The 17,797-nt window shown below is 43.2% G+C and overlaps 1 protein-coding gene across 6 annotated transcripts in view; it reads right to left on the bottom strand.

The window, feature by feature from the left end:
* The window catches only part of CPNE8 (copine 8), a 58,190-nt gene that overhangs the window by 32,276 nt on the left and 8,117 nt on the right, over nucleotides 1-17,797 (bottom strand). For 5 of the 6 annotated variants that reach the window (XR_014516597.1, XM_083463570.1, XM_083463568.1 and 2 more), the window contains exons 2-5: nucleotides 7,276-7,316; nucleotides 6,331-6,377; nucleotides 1,409-1,512; nucleotides 334-373 (exon numbers count right to left, since the gene is read on the bottom strand). Coding sequence is in view for 5 of the 6 variants with exons in the window: in XM_083463570.1 (XP_083319696.1) it covers nucleotides 334-373; nucleotides 1,409-1,512; nucleotides 6,331-6,377; nucleotides 7,276-7,316 (232 nt within the window). In the remaining variant the exon portion in view is untranslated. Of the gene's footprint in view, nucleotides 1-333; nucleotides 374-1,408; nucleotides 1,513-6,330; nucleotides 6,378-7,275; nucleotides 7,317-8,533; nucleotides 8,685-17,797 lie in introns of those variants that run through there. The other variant, XM_083463569.1, reaches the window with a different exon arrangement.

The following is a 17,797-nucleotide window of genomic DNA, read 5'->3' as shown; positions in this document are numbered from 1 at the left end:
ATAGTGCTGATGTCCTCTCCTGGAAAGATTGACAACTGTCTTGAATGTTGTCCACTTTTGTTAGTATATTGCAGCAAAAACATTTAGAGCACATTGTAGTATCTTAAAAACTAACAGATGGTATGGTATAAGCTTTCATGGACTCAAGTTCACTTCATCAGATGCATGAAGTGAAATTGTAAGTGGCGTGTATATAAAGGACAAAATTGTAAGGTAGGAGCTAAATGGCAATGAGATGCAAAAATTACAGTCAGGGATAATTAGAGCTTAAAATATATAAAATGTGTACATGAGATATGGAAACACTTAAGGTTAAAATAAAGTAGCACTTACATGTTTCGATAAATTTGGACTCTTTGAATCCACATCATACCTAAAATGAAAAAGAACAAAATATTTTAATCTACTTATAAGCTCAAATACCCATGTAAAACAATGATGTAATCTTGCTGGTTAAAACTGGGTTTTAGCAGGTATCATGTAATCTTTCCATCATTTGCATTGTAATGTACACTGTAATGTGTATGATGGCGGAACTCTCTATGTCTGTTCAGGTGAACATCGATTTAACTGTCAATGCAGAACTTTAACCCTTAATGCTTGGGGTGGGAGTGGAGATGGAACTTTCAGTATGCAAAAGAACAGAAGTTCCGCATGTTCTGATTGGTGGGTACAAATTTTGAATTGGCTGGGGTTGGACTAGAGCAGCCAGAATAAGTGTATATATGGCTAGGAGCTGGCTATATAGTTGAAGGGTCCACGACTGGAGATTGTGATGGACAGCCAGGAGAAGGCAACAGAAGTGGATCAAGGAGGAAGAAAGAAGACCTGAAAGGATGGCAGAGTGGCTTGGTGGCCAGAGGATTGCTGGGATAGCTGACTCACTTGCCTTAGGCTGAAGATACAAGTGGAGAACCTTTCTACAGCACTGATGGAGAAGAAGTGATGTGCTGTTTGGAATGCTAGGCAGGAAATGTCTGGTAGGAGAGCCAGGGGAAGATTCCAGGAAAAAGAACAGCAAAAACAGACCTGCACTTAAATAGGTCAGCAGAACCTGAAGCAGAGGCTTCAACAAAAGTCTTCAGTTATAGTGCTGGTGAGGCCTAACGGGTGGATGGCAATCTGGAAAAAGTGTTTTAACAAGGTTGCTAAAAGTTTCCTCGAAGCTGACCGGGTTTAGTATCCATAGTGTAAAATAATAATTATACCAAGGAAAACTGTAGATCCATTAGCTGAATTTGAAACAACATAGATTGCTGTAGTGAATTGACTGGAAACATGTTTTACCACTACATTAAGCTACAATCCAATGTCAAAATGTTTTAAAATTCCACTTCATTAACTATTCTTGTAGATCAGATATACTGTCATAATATAATCAAACCCCAAAGTATATAAATAAACTTACAAGTCAAATCGCAGGTTCTGTCTCTCTTCAAAAAAGTAATCCAATATAAATTTTCTCACAAAATCTGGGTTCAAAGTATTGTCAATTACTTCGGTTCTCCCAAACTGTAAAATAATATGTTGTGGAAAGTATATCAATAAAAACTACATATGTTAAGTACATATGCACACACAAGACGGAAAAAATGAAGAAATAAAAGGTTTTCATTTGGCAGGGAAAGAGACCTAGCTAAAAGCAGCTCCTAGCCTGAGAATATTCAACACCCAATGAATGTAATTTTCACCAATATTTATTTTACTTAAGATCTCAGGAGCCATCATGCAATATTTGTTTACAATATGTTAAGAGGTGCCAAACAGAAATCAGACAAACCATTTTCCAAAATATGCAGCCAATATCCTGAAGTAAAGTATTGCAATAAACGCTGCATTTTATAAATTTTCCAGAGACAGGGTATATACATCATATTACCCGTATTTTTCACCCTATAGGACGCACTTTTTCCCCTCCAAAAATGAAGGGGAAATGTGTGTGTGTCCTATGGGGCGAATGCAGGCTTTCGCTGAAGCCTGGAGAGCGAGAGGGGTCGGTGCGCACCGACCCCTCTCGCTCTCCTGGCTTCAGGAAGCTCTGCGCAACCCTCGGGAGACCGGCTCCGAGGGTTGCGCAGAGCTGCCTGCCGTCCCGGGATCAGCGCAGCTCTGCGTGGCCACCGGGGGCGAAGCCCTGTCCCGCTCCCAATGGCCGCGCAGAGCTGTCTGCAGTCCTGGGATCAGCGCAGCTCTGCGCGGCCATCGGGAGCGGGGCGCGAAGTTCCGCCCTGCTCCGGATGGCGGCGCAGAGCTGCCTGCAGTCCCGGGATCAGCGCAGCTCTGCGCGGCCACCGGGAACCAGGGGCGAAGCCCCGCCCCGCTCCCGATGGCCGCGCAGAGCTGTCTGCAGTCCTGGGATCAGCGCAGCTCTGCGCGGCCATTGGGAGCGGGGCGCGAAGTCCCGCCCCACTCCGGATGGCGGCGCAGAGCTGCCTGCAGTCCCGGGATCAGCGCAGCTCTGCGTGGCCACCGGGAACCACGGGCGAAGCCCCGCCCCGCTCCCGATGGCCGCGCAGAGCTGCCTGCAGTCCTGGGATCAGCGCAGCTCTGCGCGGCCATCGGGAGCGGGGCGCGAAGTCCCGGCCCGCTCCGGATGGCGGTGCAGAGCTGCCTGCAGTCCCGGGATCAGCACAACTCTGCACGGCCACTGGGAACCAGGGGCGAAGCCCCGCCCCTCTCCCGATGGCCGCGCAGAGCTGCCTGCAGTCCCGGGATCAGCGCAGCTCTGCGCGGCCACCGGGAGCGGGGCGCTAAGTCCTGCCCCGCTCTGGATGGTGGCGCAGAGCTGCCTGCAGTCCCGGGATCAGCGCACTTCTCCCCATCGCCAGCCCCACAAGCTCGGGGGACAGCGGGGAGGCACAGCGTGCCTTCCCACTGTTCCCCGACCTTGTTCTTCCAGCCCCGCACCTGGGGGGGGGAAATAATTTTTTTTCTTTATTTCCCCCTCAAAAAACTAGGTGCCTCCTATGGGCCGGAGCGTCCTATGGGGCGCAAAATACGGTAATTTCTCATACAAATTTTCAGAAGTTATATATAAAAATAATTAAAAACTAAACCATTGTTTGAGCCATGAAACATGATATAAAGCTTCAGAACAAGTGAACAGTTAAGGAAAATCTTTAGTAATAGATGGAAAGAACAATTTCTGCTAATTTGCTCAGAATCTGGAATTGGCAGCTGATGCAGGACAGGGCGTTATGACTAGCAGACACTATTAAGCAATCTTTTCCTCTGAGATTCTAAGCAAAGTGCCAATTAGCAACATGTTACTTTTATTTGTTTTTAAACACAAACAAAACCTCTAAATCTCCCAGAACACTTAAATTGCTAAAAGGAAGATTTCAAAGTGGACAGTTTATCTTCTCCATAAGAACCAAGAAGCTCAGAATCAGGAACAATCTAAATGGGAGCATCTACTAATAGCTAAAATCAATACATCAGGGAAGGGCCGGCCTACAGCTCAGTGATCGAGCATCTTTGCATGCAGTGGGTTCCAAGTTCAATTGGCGGCATCTCCATGTACGAATGGGAATGTTCCCTGCATAAGACCCTAGGAAGCTGCTGTCAATCAGGGTAGAAAGCTAGATGGACCAATTGTCTGACTTTATTTAAGGCAGCTTCCTATATTCCTAATATTGTATGGGTTAAGGCTATAGCGTTGACTTAAGAGGCTACTACAGTACAAGTCATGAAGTCCAACATTTTAAGGAGATGTGTTTCTGTAGCCTCCAAAAATATGGAATTCGGCATCAAAGGGATAGAAAGCTCTGGCAAGTAATAGTAACATCCATTGTCACAGATTCTAGACAGGTGCTTAAAGCTATGACTACAAATCAGGCCTCTTTTTCCTCAACTGTCATCTGGGGGCAGTCATTTCATCAGACTGCCTCCCTGGGAGAGAGATGAAGCAGGGTTCATTGCATCTGCTTTGCTTGAGGCCCAGCTCCATCAAGTACCTAGTGTAGCTTTGCCTGCTGAACAGCAGTCTGAAGGGGGAGTGACTCTACCTGCAGATGATCAGCCTTTAAGGACACAAGAGGAGAAGGCACTGATGGGAACCAGCTGGCTCTGGCCTTCTTAAACAGAGCTCTCAGCAGCAGTCAAATTCCGGAAACAATACTTGTGGTTCCTGGCTCTATCTTGCTGCTTGCTATCTGGATCGCTAGACTGGACCCTTGGCTCTGTGGTCATCTGGATCCCCTGACCTCTAACTGTCTGACTTTGTATGTGGATTCTGCTCTCAGACAAGTGTTCCTTAGAGACTCTTAGCCCTTGCTTGCTTGGCAATGGGACTCGGACGGGGATACGATACCTCCTGCTTCTGAACTATGCCAGCTGGTCAATATAGGAACAACTGTCTAGAAACTGGAGCCTCAGCTTTGAGCTTTGTTCCTTTCCCCTCGTGTGTTGTATTTTTATTTATTTATTTGAATGTAAACCTGCAGAGTGTCTAGGGAGTGTCTTGTTTAGCTTTCTTGTAAGCCGCTCCGGGAGACTTTTTGGCTGAGGAGCAGCATACAAGTGCTCTAAATAAATAAATAAATAAATAAATAGCACCACAAAGCAAATGGAAGAAGAGTGTCAGATGTTACTTCTCTGCATCTATATATCTACTATCCATTAACAGGTCCTGCCAATCCAGAACTGGCTTTTTCAGCCAGTACAGAAAATGTAATTAATCTAAGTCATTGCCAGAGATGCTGCAAATCCAAGCTCTTAGGTGGATCAATAGGAACCCAAGAAATATAGCCAATGAATAAATTTACAGCTGATACTAATATTTCTGGAACTCCAAATTGGAAGGCTTTGAAATAATACCTTCAGGCATCTTGCTCAATTTTACAGTTGAGGCTTTACCCTTGGAAACCATTAATACGTTGAAAAAGAAAATACAACGATACACATTTGTACCTGCAAGTATTTACTTGTGCTGCAGTCAATGGGTCTTACTTCAGAGTAAACAAACATGACTTGCAAGAAGCAAACTTTTATTATGGTAGTATAACAAAACTGAGCTGAGGATTGGGAACAGAGTGCCTTCATTCATGCATCAAGGTAATCCATACATAACAGAGCACACCAATCTCACCTGCTTTGCTCCTCCCTACTAGAACGTCTAAGAAACAAACCATATTAAGCCAAGAACAATTCCTCTTTACAGATCATAGTTAATCTGTATCCAAAATCTCTGCATTAATACTAATGTCAAGAATCATGGTTTGTTTCCCCCACATATTATCAGAGAAGAGCAAAACAGGTGAGTTAAGCACATTCATGTTAAATCATTACTTATGTTACTGTGTGATGTGTCAATGAGCCCAGTATGCATTGCTCTTTCAAAAATGTGACCCCCAAGTCTCTATATTAACAACCTGGAGCTATCATTTTTAATTGAAACGAAGCTACAAGCTTTTCCTTCTACCAGAACAACAAAGCACTGCTATATACTGTGAGGATTTTTCGGGGGGGGGGAACCTAGTCCCCCTTCTAATTCCTGGAATACCCAGGCTAGCTTCCTGGTACTGTGCTAGCCTAGGTAATGTGCTGTGAAGGGAACAAAAGCACCAGAGGGCAAATGGGTGGGCTCCCTCCCTGAACTGCCTGGGAGTTTGAAAGACAAAGGGTAGCATTGAGAGTTGAGTGATATGAGCTAGAACATGGGTAGGCAAACTAAGGCCCAGGGGCCAGAGCCAGCCCAATCACCTTCTAAATCTGGCCTGCAAACGGTCTGGGAATCAGCATGCTTTTACATGAGTAGAATGTGCCCTTTTATTTAAAATGCATCTCTGGGTTATTTGTGGGGCCTGCCTAGTGTTTTTACATGAGCAGAATGTGTGCTTTTATTTAAAATGCATCTCTGGGTTATTTGTGGGGCATAGGAATTCATTCATTCCCCCCCCCAAAAAAATATAGTCTGGCCCCCTACAAGGTCTGAGGGACAGTGGACTGGCCCCCTGCTGAAACATTTTGCTTGCCCCTGAGCTAGAAGCTGGGAAGCCAGACAGAGCAATGTTCAATTTCTGTTTGAGTTCAAGGCTGTCACTACGGAGGAAGTAAGACCCTCTTGGGGTGTTAATGCTGTGATCCCTCCATTGCAGGCTCAGGTTGTATAGATATGTAAATAAACCATACATCATAATGGAACCATACATCATAATGGAACCACAGTCTCTTCTGTACCTCATTCCAAAGCAAACATGAACCCTGGGTAAGATTACTACGGTTACTAGTAATCACGCACTGCTCTGAGATTGGGGTGGCATGCAACAATATATATATATTGCATATATATATATATACGTATATAAATGCAACAACAAAAAGCTTTACCTCTCTCCATTCCTTATTTCCCATACCCTGGGTATACAAAACACAGACTGTGGGGACAAAAAAGAAGAATGTGATCAATTTCATATGTTCTGTTTAACTTTTCCATTACAACTAATACTCAAAGCTATAATGCTACAGATATTAGGCAAACGTTAAAATATTACATAAGACATCCAAGTCCATTTAGGAGTTATAAGCCATCTGAGATCGTGCTTCATGTTTAATGAAACTTCACAATAAGATCCAGCATTCAAACACTGTCTTACTTGAATACTATGTCATACAGTCTAGCTGTTATTCCTGACCATATACATCAGATCTAACAAACCATAAGTAGAAGGAAACCTGTTTCAAGTTTAACAGCTACAGAATATTTTAGCCCTATCAGCTGAAGTTACCATACTTTTTTTTTTAAAGACACTTCTTTCACCAGCATCCTTCTAACTGGGAAACAATTTAAGAACAATGGAGGAAATATCTCGTCTTCCAGACATTTAATATTCTGCTATTAAAAGTTGGCTCTTCTAGTTAGTTTACCGTGCCCAAGAAAAGTGCATATGCACGTCTACTAGCAATGAAGAGAACAAGGCTTTCTTTAATTATTTTCCTTGATCTTCCAAACAGAAACTATGTTAAACTCTTCATTTAGCAAATATTCAGTTTTTATTTATGCATCCATCAGTCAAAAGAATTATTCAGTGTTAGTGGTAAAGGAAAAACCATATCAGAAGGATGCAAGGTTGGCTTCATTGCAGCCCTGGCTTTATAGTACCAGGGCACTGATTTACTTACACAAGAACCAGTACCAAAAATTATCAGTAAGGATTACTGGCTAATTAACCTTTCATCCAGTCCCCTGCATAATTCATTTTAATTTATAAGAAAATATTGTGAGAGGTGAATAGGAAATTGAAAATTTCATTAACAAATAAATGTTATACTTACTTGGATCAGATTTTGAAAATGTGTCTCGGTCCAAAAGGTTCCTATTCATGAAAGAAAAGATCATGTTATCGTTCTGTTTTTAAAAATCACTACTAAAGATCTTAAACAGAAAGAGTCATATTGGAAGAGATTATTAAAGAAAGTGATCTCCGCCTTCATTGCCATGTATATTGGGGCCAACAAACGAGAGTACTCTGCTTCATCAGTCCAACTAGCTTTTGTACTGGCTGAGGAACTGCCAGTTGCCCTGAACTAAAGATTATTTTTACTGCTCTTCATGTTCACACACTGCCTACAACCTCAGCAATACAATACAGTGGTACCTTGGTTTAAGAACAGCTTAGTTCAGGCATCCCCAAACTCGGCCCTCCAGCTGTTTTGGGACTACAATTCCCATCATCCCTAGCTAACAGGACCAGTGGTCAGGAATGATAGGAATTGTAGTCCCAAAACAGCTGGAGGGCCGAGTTTTGGGGATGCCTGGCTTAGTTTACGAACAACTTGGATGAAGAACGCTGCAAACCCAGAAGTAGGTGTTTTGGTTTGTGAACTTTGCCTTGGAAGCAGAACATGTTTCGCTTCCTGTTGAGTGTGTTCCATTTGTAAATTGAGTCCCCCGCTGCTATGGGAAAGCATGCCTTGGTTTAAGAACGGTTTGGTTTAAGAACGGACTTCTGGACAGGATTAAGTTATAAACCAAGGTACCACTGTATAGCACAAACCGTAGCTTGCAGCTACATTCAAACTAGCAAACTGTAAGACCCTAAGAAAAGCCCTGCTGGAGCAGACCATCTAGTGCAGCTTCCTGTTCTCACAGTGGCCAACCAGATGCCTATGAAAAGCACACAAGCAGAAACTGAGTACAACACCTGCCTCTGACAGTGGAGGCACATCAGTCATCATCGCTAGCAGCCACTGACAGCTGTAGCAACTTCCATCAAATAAATATGATCCAATTTTGGGGTGGTTTTAAAACTTAAGAGTCTCCCTGTCAGAACACTTTAGAGGTCTGTTATTATCTGCATGAGGCATCATTTCTTAATAGTAGCCAGCAGCAAGATGTGGCAAGGAGAAGCCATGTTAACATTTATCCATTACCCAGAGGATTAAAGTAAGAATGAGGCACATTTGGAGGGAAAGCTAGAACACTTCCCCTCAATGAAAGGTATAGCTTAATAGTTACTCTAATAAGGTACCAACATTGTTTTAGACAAACACTCTTTAAAGAGATAGTGAAGAACTTCCTTAAAATTCTTACCTTAAACCTGTCCCTGAATCAGAGGCAGAGCATTTCCTGACTGCGCCTGGGGCAGGCGACATCAGCAGCACACCTGCATCAGGGCACACCGTGGGGGCCGGGAGCTTTTTATTCCTAGAATAAGAGCAATTTCCATCCTAGGAGGAATGAGTCTATTCAGAGCAGCGGTGTAGCGTGGTAGTGGGGCCGTGGGCGGGGCACAGCGCCATAGTGACCTCTGCCCACTGCAGCAGTTGGGGGACCATGCCCTGCCCCATCCTGAGCTGTTGCGTCCTTCTCATCGCCCTCCAGCTTGGGGGGTGGCTGAGAAGAATGCAACAGGCATGGGCCCTGGCCCCCGCAAGCCCAGCACTGCTTTTGCGAGCTGCGCTGCTTGCAGGGAGGGCACCGTGAGCTGTTGCGTCCTTCCCACGACACCCTCCAGCTGGGAAGCGGATGAGGATGCAACAGGCATGCTCGCAGGACCCGGGGCGCCTGCCTGTTGTGTCCTTCTGTCACCCCCCAGCTGGAGGACACCATGAGGAGGACACCACAGCTCACGACACCCTCCCTGCAAGGAGTGCAGCTCGCAAAAGCAGTGCTGGGCTTGAAGGGCCAGGACCCATGCCTGTTGCATCCTTCTCAGCCACCCCCAAGCTGGAGGGCGATGAGAAGGACACAAAAGCTCAGGACGGGGCAGGGCATGGTCCCCCAACTGCTGCAGTGGGCAGAGGTCACTATGACGCTGTGCCCCGCCCACGGCCCCACCACCACGCTACACCACTGCTCTGAATAGACTCATTCCTCCTAGAAAGGAATGGAAATTGCTCTTATTCTAGGAGAAGAAAACTCCCAGCCCCTTCTAGGATCTTTACAAGAAAGGGCAGGAGCCCAGATTGGGCTTCTGACAGACAAGCCCCACCTGGGCTCCTGCCCCATCTGGGCTCCTGCCGACGGTTATGACCTAACAGTTCTAACTGTGAGGTTCTAACTGCCTACTTTCCTGATTGGCTGAAACTCCACTCAGGAGGTGGACCCAGGGTCTGTCCTTCACAACAGCCGTTTGTCTAATCCTCTTTTAAATATATCCAAGTGGGTGTCTATCACGTCATCTTGTGGCAATAAATTTCTTAGTTTCACTATGCTCTGTGTGAATAAGGACTTCACCTGCCCTGAATCTTCTAGCTTTCAATTTCATTGGACTGCCCCAAGTTCTAGTTTTATGAGAGAGAAACTTCACTCTGTCCACTTAATCCACACTATGCATGATTTTATATACTTCTAACATGTCCCCCTTTGGGCGCGGGTGGCGCTGTGGTCTGAAACTCTGAGCCTAGGTCTTGCCGATCGGAAGGTCAACGGTTTGAATCCCCGTGACGGGGTGAGCTCCCATTGCTTGGTCCCTGCTCCTGCCAACCTAGCAGTTCAAAAGCACATCAAAGTGCAAGTAGATAAATAGGTACCGCTCTGGCAGGAAAATAAACAGCGTTTCCGTGCACTGCTCTGGTTTTGCCAGAAGTGGCTTAGTTATGCTGGCCACATGACCTGGAAAAACTGTGGACAAATGTCGGCTGCCTCGGCCAGTAAAGCGAGATGAGCGCTGCAACCCCAGAGTCGTTCGCGACTGGACTTAACTGTCAGGGGTCCTTTACCTTTTAACATCTCCCCACTTACCTATCTTTCCCCTAAATTAAAATGCCTCAAATGTTGAGACCTCTCCTCACAGCAGCAATGCTCCAAACCCTTAGAGCATTGGTTGCCCTTTTGCAACCAAAGGTTTTGGTCGCCCTTTTGGAACCAAAGGTTAAGCAAACAGAACTATATGCAGTATTCACACCATAGTTGGCGTAGTAGTCACACCATAGTTGTATAACGGCATTATGATATTGGCAGTTCTATTCTCAATCCCCTCCCTAGTGATCCCTAGCATGTAGGTAATTTGTTTTTTTCACAGCTCCCTCATACTAGGATCAACATATTCACCAAACTATCCACTATGATCCCAAGGTTTCGTTCCCAGTCAGCCACTGCCAGTTCAGACCCTATGAATGTATATGTGAAATTGGGAGAGGTGTCCCAATGTGAATCAATCACTTCATACTTCCTTCAATAGAATTACATTTGCCATTTTATTGACCCTCCTCTCAGGTTGGAGAAATCCTTTTGGAGCTCCTCCCAATCCCTTTTTGTTTTAACTACCCTGAATAATTTGTCACTATCAGCAAACATGCATACCTCACTTCTCACTGCCAACTCTAGATAGTTTATGAACAAGATAAAAAGCACGGGTCTCAATACCAATGCAGTCATACCTTATGTTGCGTCTGCTTCATGCTGCGTCTTTTCAGGTTATGAACGTGGCAAAGTATTTACTTCCGGGTTCGCCACACACGCATGTGCAGAAACAATCTGCACACTTTGCGCACACGCAGAAGTGCTCTATTGCGCCAAGCGTGTGCACAGAAGCGGTGCTCTAGTTGCAGACTTTTCGGGGTGCAAACGGCACCCCGGAACGGATTGAGTCCGCAACTAGAGGTACCACTATACCTGGGAGACTCCATTTTCCATATCCCTCAGCTGGAATAACTGAATATTTTTTTCTTCCTCCCTGCTTCTTGTTTCTTAGCCAGTTCCATAAGAGTGTCTCTCCTCTTATCCCATGACTGACAAGCTCACTCAAGAGTCTGGTGAGGGACTTTATCAAACATTTTCTGGTATTCAGAGTACACATTGTCAACTGGATCACCATCTATATGCTGTACTAATTGGCACTCTCAAAGAATGCTAAGAGGTTAGTAAGAAAGAACTAAGGGCTTATCCAAAATTATCTTTTCTCTGCTCTTTCCAGACATGGTATGCAATTTAAAGCTCCATGTCTATACCCCCCCTTTTTTTTGCTCTGGAGCTTTCCCTGCAAAAACCTGCTCTTTAAAGTTCAATTGGAGCAAACATCAATCTGTGGAAAACCGAAATTGGCGTTTGCTATTATTCAACTTTAAAGGGCTGGTTTTTATGGGGAAAGCTCAGCACAAAAACCAAAAACAAAATGGCTCAGACATGGAGCATTAAAGCATAGACCTCTGCCTGGAAAGAGCAGGGCAAAACACAAGTGTGGATAAATCCTTTCTTTTGCAGAAGCAATTCTGATTCTGCTCAGCAAAATGCTTTGTAATATTATCTTCAACAATGTTTTCCACCAGTTTTTCTGGAACTAAGCAATCTGTCGTTTCTTAGATCCTCCTCACCCCCAGATCCTTTTTTAAAAAGTGGCATTACACAGGTCACCTTCCAGTCCTCAGTACAGAGGCTAATCTTAGAGGCAAGTTACATATTTTTGATATAAGATCAGAAATGTCACATCTGAGTTCTTGAGTTGATGCCATCAGGACCAGGTTATTTGTCAGTTTTTACTTTGCAAATGAGACCCGGAAACACACAGCTTCTCTGCAAATCTTATTTTCCTCCTTTAGCATACCTTTGACTCAGTTGCCATTCAAACATCCAGCCACCTCCCTAGTGGGTCTTATTAAAAATTATTATTTTTAAGTTGGTGGTATCCTCATGCTTTTAGCAATATGTTCCTCAAATTCTTTTTTAGCATACCTTATGGTTTGTTTGTATTTCTTTTATCAAAGTCTGTGTTCTGTTTCTCTCATTTGGACAAGACTTGCATTTTTCTTGGTCCTGGTGGTTCCTGATCTGTTGTATACAGCCTAGCTGAGCTTCTACTATTGTGATTTTAAACAACCCCAAATATTTTGGAGAGATTAGACCCTCTTGACTTTGGCTTTCAACTTCCACAGCCTCATTTTTAGGAAGTTTCCTCTTCTGTGTGGGAGATCTTAGCAAACAAACCTAACAATACTGAAACATACTCGGAGTCGAGTGTGGATTTCATGCTCTTTATTCAGCTCATAGTGGTGAGGAGGAATGAAAGTTTCCCCAAAGTATCTGCTTTATATACATTATTTACACAATGGGCTGCATGTGATTGGCTAATTCCGGAATTCTCCTGTAGGCCAATCAGGTTGTGGATTCACTTCCATCTGGAGCTGGATTGGGTGGCTCCTGCAGACCAATCATACTGCTGTATTGTTCTAGGACAAATCAGACTGCTGCATTCTGAATCCTATTGTTCTAGGGCCAATCAGACTGCTGCAATTTGGATCCTATTGTTCTAGGACCAATCAGACTGTTGCATTTTAGATCCTATTCAACTCAGTACATAACAAATACATATTTGCTAGTTAGTATGTAAATGAGTTAAGGACCACTGAGTTCTTACTGCTAGAACAGGCTCAGTAAAGTCATGCCTCCTCTTCTCTTAAGAGGAAGGAAGTGAAGCCTGTTTCCAGTGTCCCCCACCACTTTCACTGCAAGCCATGGGGACAGACGAGCCTGGTACTTTCCAGGCCATGGGTAGGCAAACTAAGGCCCGGGGGCCGGATCTGGCCCAATCACCTTCTAAATCCGGCCTGCGGATGATACGGGAATCAGTGTGTTATTACATGAGTAGAATGTGTGCTATTATTTAAAATGCATCTCTGGGTTACTTGTGGGGCATAGGAATTCGTTCATCCCCCCCCAAAAAAAAATAGTCCGGCCCCCCACAAGGTCTGAGGGACAATGGACCGGCCCCCTACTGAAAAAGTTTGCTGACTCCTGTTCCAGGCTCTGAAGCTATAATTGCTGTATTTCTACTAAGAGTGTTTTACATGCATTATTTTATTGCTGCTGTGTAAGGAAAATGCATGTCTGAAAGCAAGAAACTGTAAGTAAAGCATTTCAAACTTACTTTGCAGTCTGTAGTGTATTTATTGAAAAGGGGGTCAGCTGCCTTATGCAGCTGAACAAACAGAATAAATAAGGTTTAATAGCCTATTCCTGTGCTTCATTAATCTGCCTAATGATGGGACTTAATATTCTGCTACTGGGGCTCTCTGTGTGCTAGCCTCGCATTTTAAAAACAGACACCAGCTATTTTACTTTTGTTGTCGGTCTCTAGAGGATCAACTATAATTAATATATTCCATCAGGCTTATGTTATGCCCATCATATCTATGTTGTCCTCTCAGACAAAGCACTCCAGTTCATCTATCTTGACTCAGCAGCTTCTAGCATTAGCAAATAAACACTTATATATACTGTAGTATCTTTCACCAAGTGTCCTTGGTACTTGAACTTTAGCCTATAGCGCTCCAGCCTCTCTAAATCTCTAGCATATGTCAATGCTAAATTCTACCTCTTCCCAATTTGAATACTCATTTTTTTTCACCTTCATCCCATGGGGAAGATATACAGTGGTACCTCGCAAGACGAATGCCTCGCAAGACAAAAAACTCACTAGACGAAAGGTTTTTCCGTTTTCGATTTGCCTCGCAAGACGAATTTCCCTATGGGCTTGCTTTGCAAGACGAAAACGTCTTGCGACTTTTTTTTCTTTGTCTAAAAACAAAGACATGTTTTGTTTATAAAGTTAATTTATTTTCCCTTAAATTTTTGAACTGCTCTTTACAGTATGTGTGACTTTAAAGAGCAGTTAATAAACTGTTGTTGTACCAAATTTGGCTTTGTTTGGACTTTTTTTGACCATAGGAACGCATTAATTGATTTTCAATGCATTCCTATGGGATTTCGTGATTCGCAAGACGAAAAATTCGCTAGACGACAAGAATTGCAGAACGAATTAATTTCGTCTTGCGGGGCACCACTGGTAATCGAAACCAGAACCTCCTCGGCTCTTGTCAGCTTCCCTTCCCAATCAGTTTCTTTATTTAATTATATTCCTTACCCACCCTTCACCACAAGGTCTCAAGGCAGGTGGATGACAACAGTAAAAGTTTTATGGTAGACAATATCTTGCTGAGTAAATAAATAAAGTGGATAGATAAAGTCTTCAAGCTTTATGACATACAAGGGAAGACAGAGGCACCAAGGCAGTGAACTTTGGTGTGAGAACAAGGGCATTACAGTGGTACCTCAGGTTAAGTACTTAATTCGCTCTGGAGGTCCGTTCTTAACCTGAAACTGTTCTTAACCTGAAGCACCACTTTAGCTAATGGGGCCTCCTGCTGCCACCGTGCTGCCGCAGCCCGATTTCTATTCTTATCCTGAAGCAAAGTTCTTAACCTGAAGCACTATTTCTGGGTTAGCAGAGTTTGTACCCTGAAGAGTATGTAACCTGAGGTGTATGTAACCCAAGGTACCACTGTATCATAATGGCTCGCTTGAAAAGGACAACCTTTCTATAACAAAATGTTGGAGAGTATAAGGTATAAAGTATAAAGAACGTACAATTTCTCCTAATTTAAGCTTTCATTCAATGTAGTTCCAAACTAGGTTTCTTCCTATGATGCAATCAAACCTATCAGAAGTTCCACATGTTCTGATTGGTGGATACAAGTTTTGAATTTGGCTGGGGTTGGACTAGAGTGGCCAGAATAAGTGTATATATGGCTAGGAGCTGGCTATATGGTTGAAGGGTCCACGACTGGCGATTGTGATGGACAGCCAGGAGAAGGCAACAGAAGTGGAAGAAGATCAAGGAGGAAGAAAGAAGACCTGAAAGGAAAGCAGAGTGGCTTGGTGGCCAGAGGATTGCTGGGATAGCTGAATTACTTTTACATACAACAACAACAACAACAACAACAACAACAACAACAACAACAACAACTGCATACAACAACTTTTATAAGTTGTTGTATACAGAGGGTGGAATAAAAAGCAACAACACTTAACATCCATGTTCATTTCTAAGGGTGATATATATATATGAATGTCACATGAGCTGATAAAATACTGACCAATTACAGAAAAATGTTTATTTTATTTGGATGCTTACATGGGAAGTCCTTTTACTACAGGTAAAATATGTTCAGACTAACTTGTTATGGACAGTTATCTAGATGCCATGTTCTGATGCAGCTGAAGTTTTCAAACAGTTTTCAGCCTAATGCACTGCAGATCATTTACCCTGGATCTTACAAGAACATAGATCACGGTAATAAACCTGTAGCTGGCACACAAGAGCTTTCTCCCCCAGAAGAAATGTGAACATTCAGCGTTAACAGCCAAACCTAACAGAACTTCTGAGCTACAAACCTGCTCTTTAAGAGGAAGTGCAACCTCATCTAGAAAAGGCTGTGTACTTCCCCAGACCCCTAAATTCCTAATTATTAGTGGATCTGTCTTGTCTGGATTGAGTGGTTTCTTCATTCACATCCCGCTTTTCGCAGAATATAGAGGTCTTTCCAGTTTTTCTATCACTCCTATCAGTTCAAATGCAAGGAAGGCCGATTCAAACTATGGTTTGAGAACCAACCAGATCATAAACCAGAGTTTGATCCTGGCTTGTTTAAAACTAACCAAAGTTCCGCAAATTTGGATCTTAATCAGGAACTCTAGTTAGCTTAAACATGGAAACAGCCAATCTCTTCCACATAGTTGTGTCAGAGGGGGGAAGAAGGGATGGTGTGAGCCCAGTTCCTGCTGAGACTCATTCATGCAATGATAAACTACAGTTTAGCATTAAGTCCCCAAAATCTCAACTCGTGATAAAAGACACCATTAAAAATTGTATGATATTAATAAGGTTTTCTGTAGCTATGGTTTTTTGGACTGGACTGTAGTCAAACAGCTGAACTTTGATAAAGACACACTATGATCACTGTTTATAGCCATAAAATAAAGTTAATACTACAAATTCTTTAAAGTGTTTTGCTTGTTATGGTGATTGCATTGTATTCAATATGGCACTAAGGAAATTGTCCTGTAAGTATAAGCATTTCTGCTGGCCTGATAGAATGATCTCCCCTCTCACCCCTTGCAAAAAGGCATTGTCCCAACCCTCTGGGATAGATCTGGGGAGGGCATGGGGGGGGAGAATAATGGGGAAGTTCCATTGCACTAGCAGGAATTGAGCTAGTTTCTATTAACATAACTATTTAGTTGAATACAGCACAATACTACTTTCATGCCAGGTTACAAAACTAAACAGAGGTAGCAGTCATGAAAGTAACTGCATAAAAGTTGCTACCAACTTTGCTATTAAACATATTTATGTTAGACATTTGTAACCTAAGAGCAACACTCACACCATTTTTTCTAAATCTTCCTTGACTGGTTGCTTGGAGGAACTTACCAGAGGCAACCTGAGAGGTATCTATTTATACATCTCTCCTCACACTGCTGATTTATCTAGAATCACTCAGTTTTCTACATGCAAACCTAGGCACAGGGGAACTGGCTCAGAACAAACTAATGATACAGGAGTACTAGAATGAGGAAAAGAACAGGTGTAAAAGGAAGTTAACTTGCAATGTAAAAATGGCTTAGGATCATACTCAACAAACCAAAACTGTTGCCAAATCTACATTATTGTAGACAATAGGTATGTAAAGCTTTTTCATTTCTGTGATTCAACATGGTGGTGGATAAATCGTTTTTATATTTACATCATAAGCAGGAAGCTAACCAAGGAAGTGGTTGGACCATAAGACAAGATGGACATGATGAATGATAAGGTGGTAGCAGGAAAGGACTTCTTTTGATTGATATTCACTATGGATCTGCTCTTAACCCCCCCCCCCTTTTTTTTTTGAGAAAGCGGAGGAAGGATGTCTGAAGAAGGGATGAGGGAAGCTCTACATTAGGAATAGGAAAGAAAGATCAACATTGGGATCTGCTGTGCCAGTGAACTCTGCTGCCTGAGGCAGCTTCCTCACCTTGCCTCATGGGTGAGCCAGCCCAGCTTTGGGGCATTGCCAAATAACCACATGTGGCTAAATGAGCCAGTTACATTACAATTATTATTATTTTAACAGCAAGCAGTTCCCTCACATATGCAGGGGCTTTTTAGAATGTGTGAGCATGTAGGGGTGCTCAAGTATATGCTCTGTGTTTTGATGGAAATGCAGTTAGGTATGTGTGGCTGTATGTATGTGACGTGTGTGTTCACATGTATGTGTTGGGAGAGGGAGAGGGAGAGAGATGTATGTATGTCTGTGGTTTGTACAAGTGCAGTGAATGTGTATTTGAATGAGAGAAACTGTGGCCATCCTGTATATTTTTTCCTGGTACTGGGAAATGTTCCGTTATTACAGCAAAAGTAATGGACAGGGATCAAAATAGTGAAATTTCCACAATCAGGATCAGCAGGACATAGGTGACCTCCCATAACAAGTATAAGGATGTCCAGTAAAGGAGAGGAGCAATGACTGTATTTCTTCTGACTTTGTGTCAGTGGCGTAGCATGGGATGTCAGCACCCGGGGCAAGGCAAGTAATT

Source organism: Podarcis liolepis (assembly GCF_965112155.1).
Source record: "Podarcis liolepis genome assembly, chromosome: 10".
Classification (NCBI taxonomy): Eukaryota; Metazoa; Chordata; class Lepidosauria; order Squamata; family Lacertidae; genus Podarcis; species Podarcis liolepis.
Note: the sequence above shows the minus strand (reverse complement) of the source record. Positions and strands in the feature narration are given on the sequence as shown.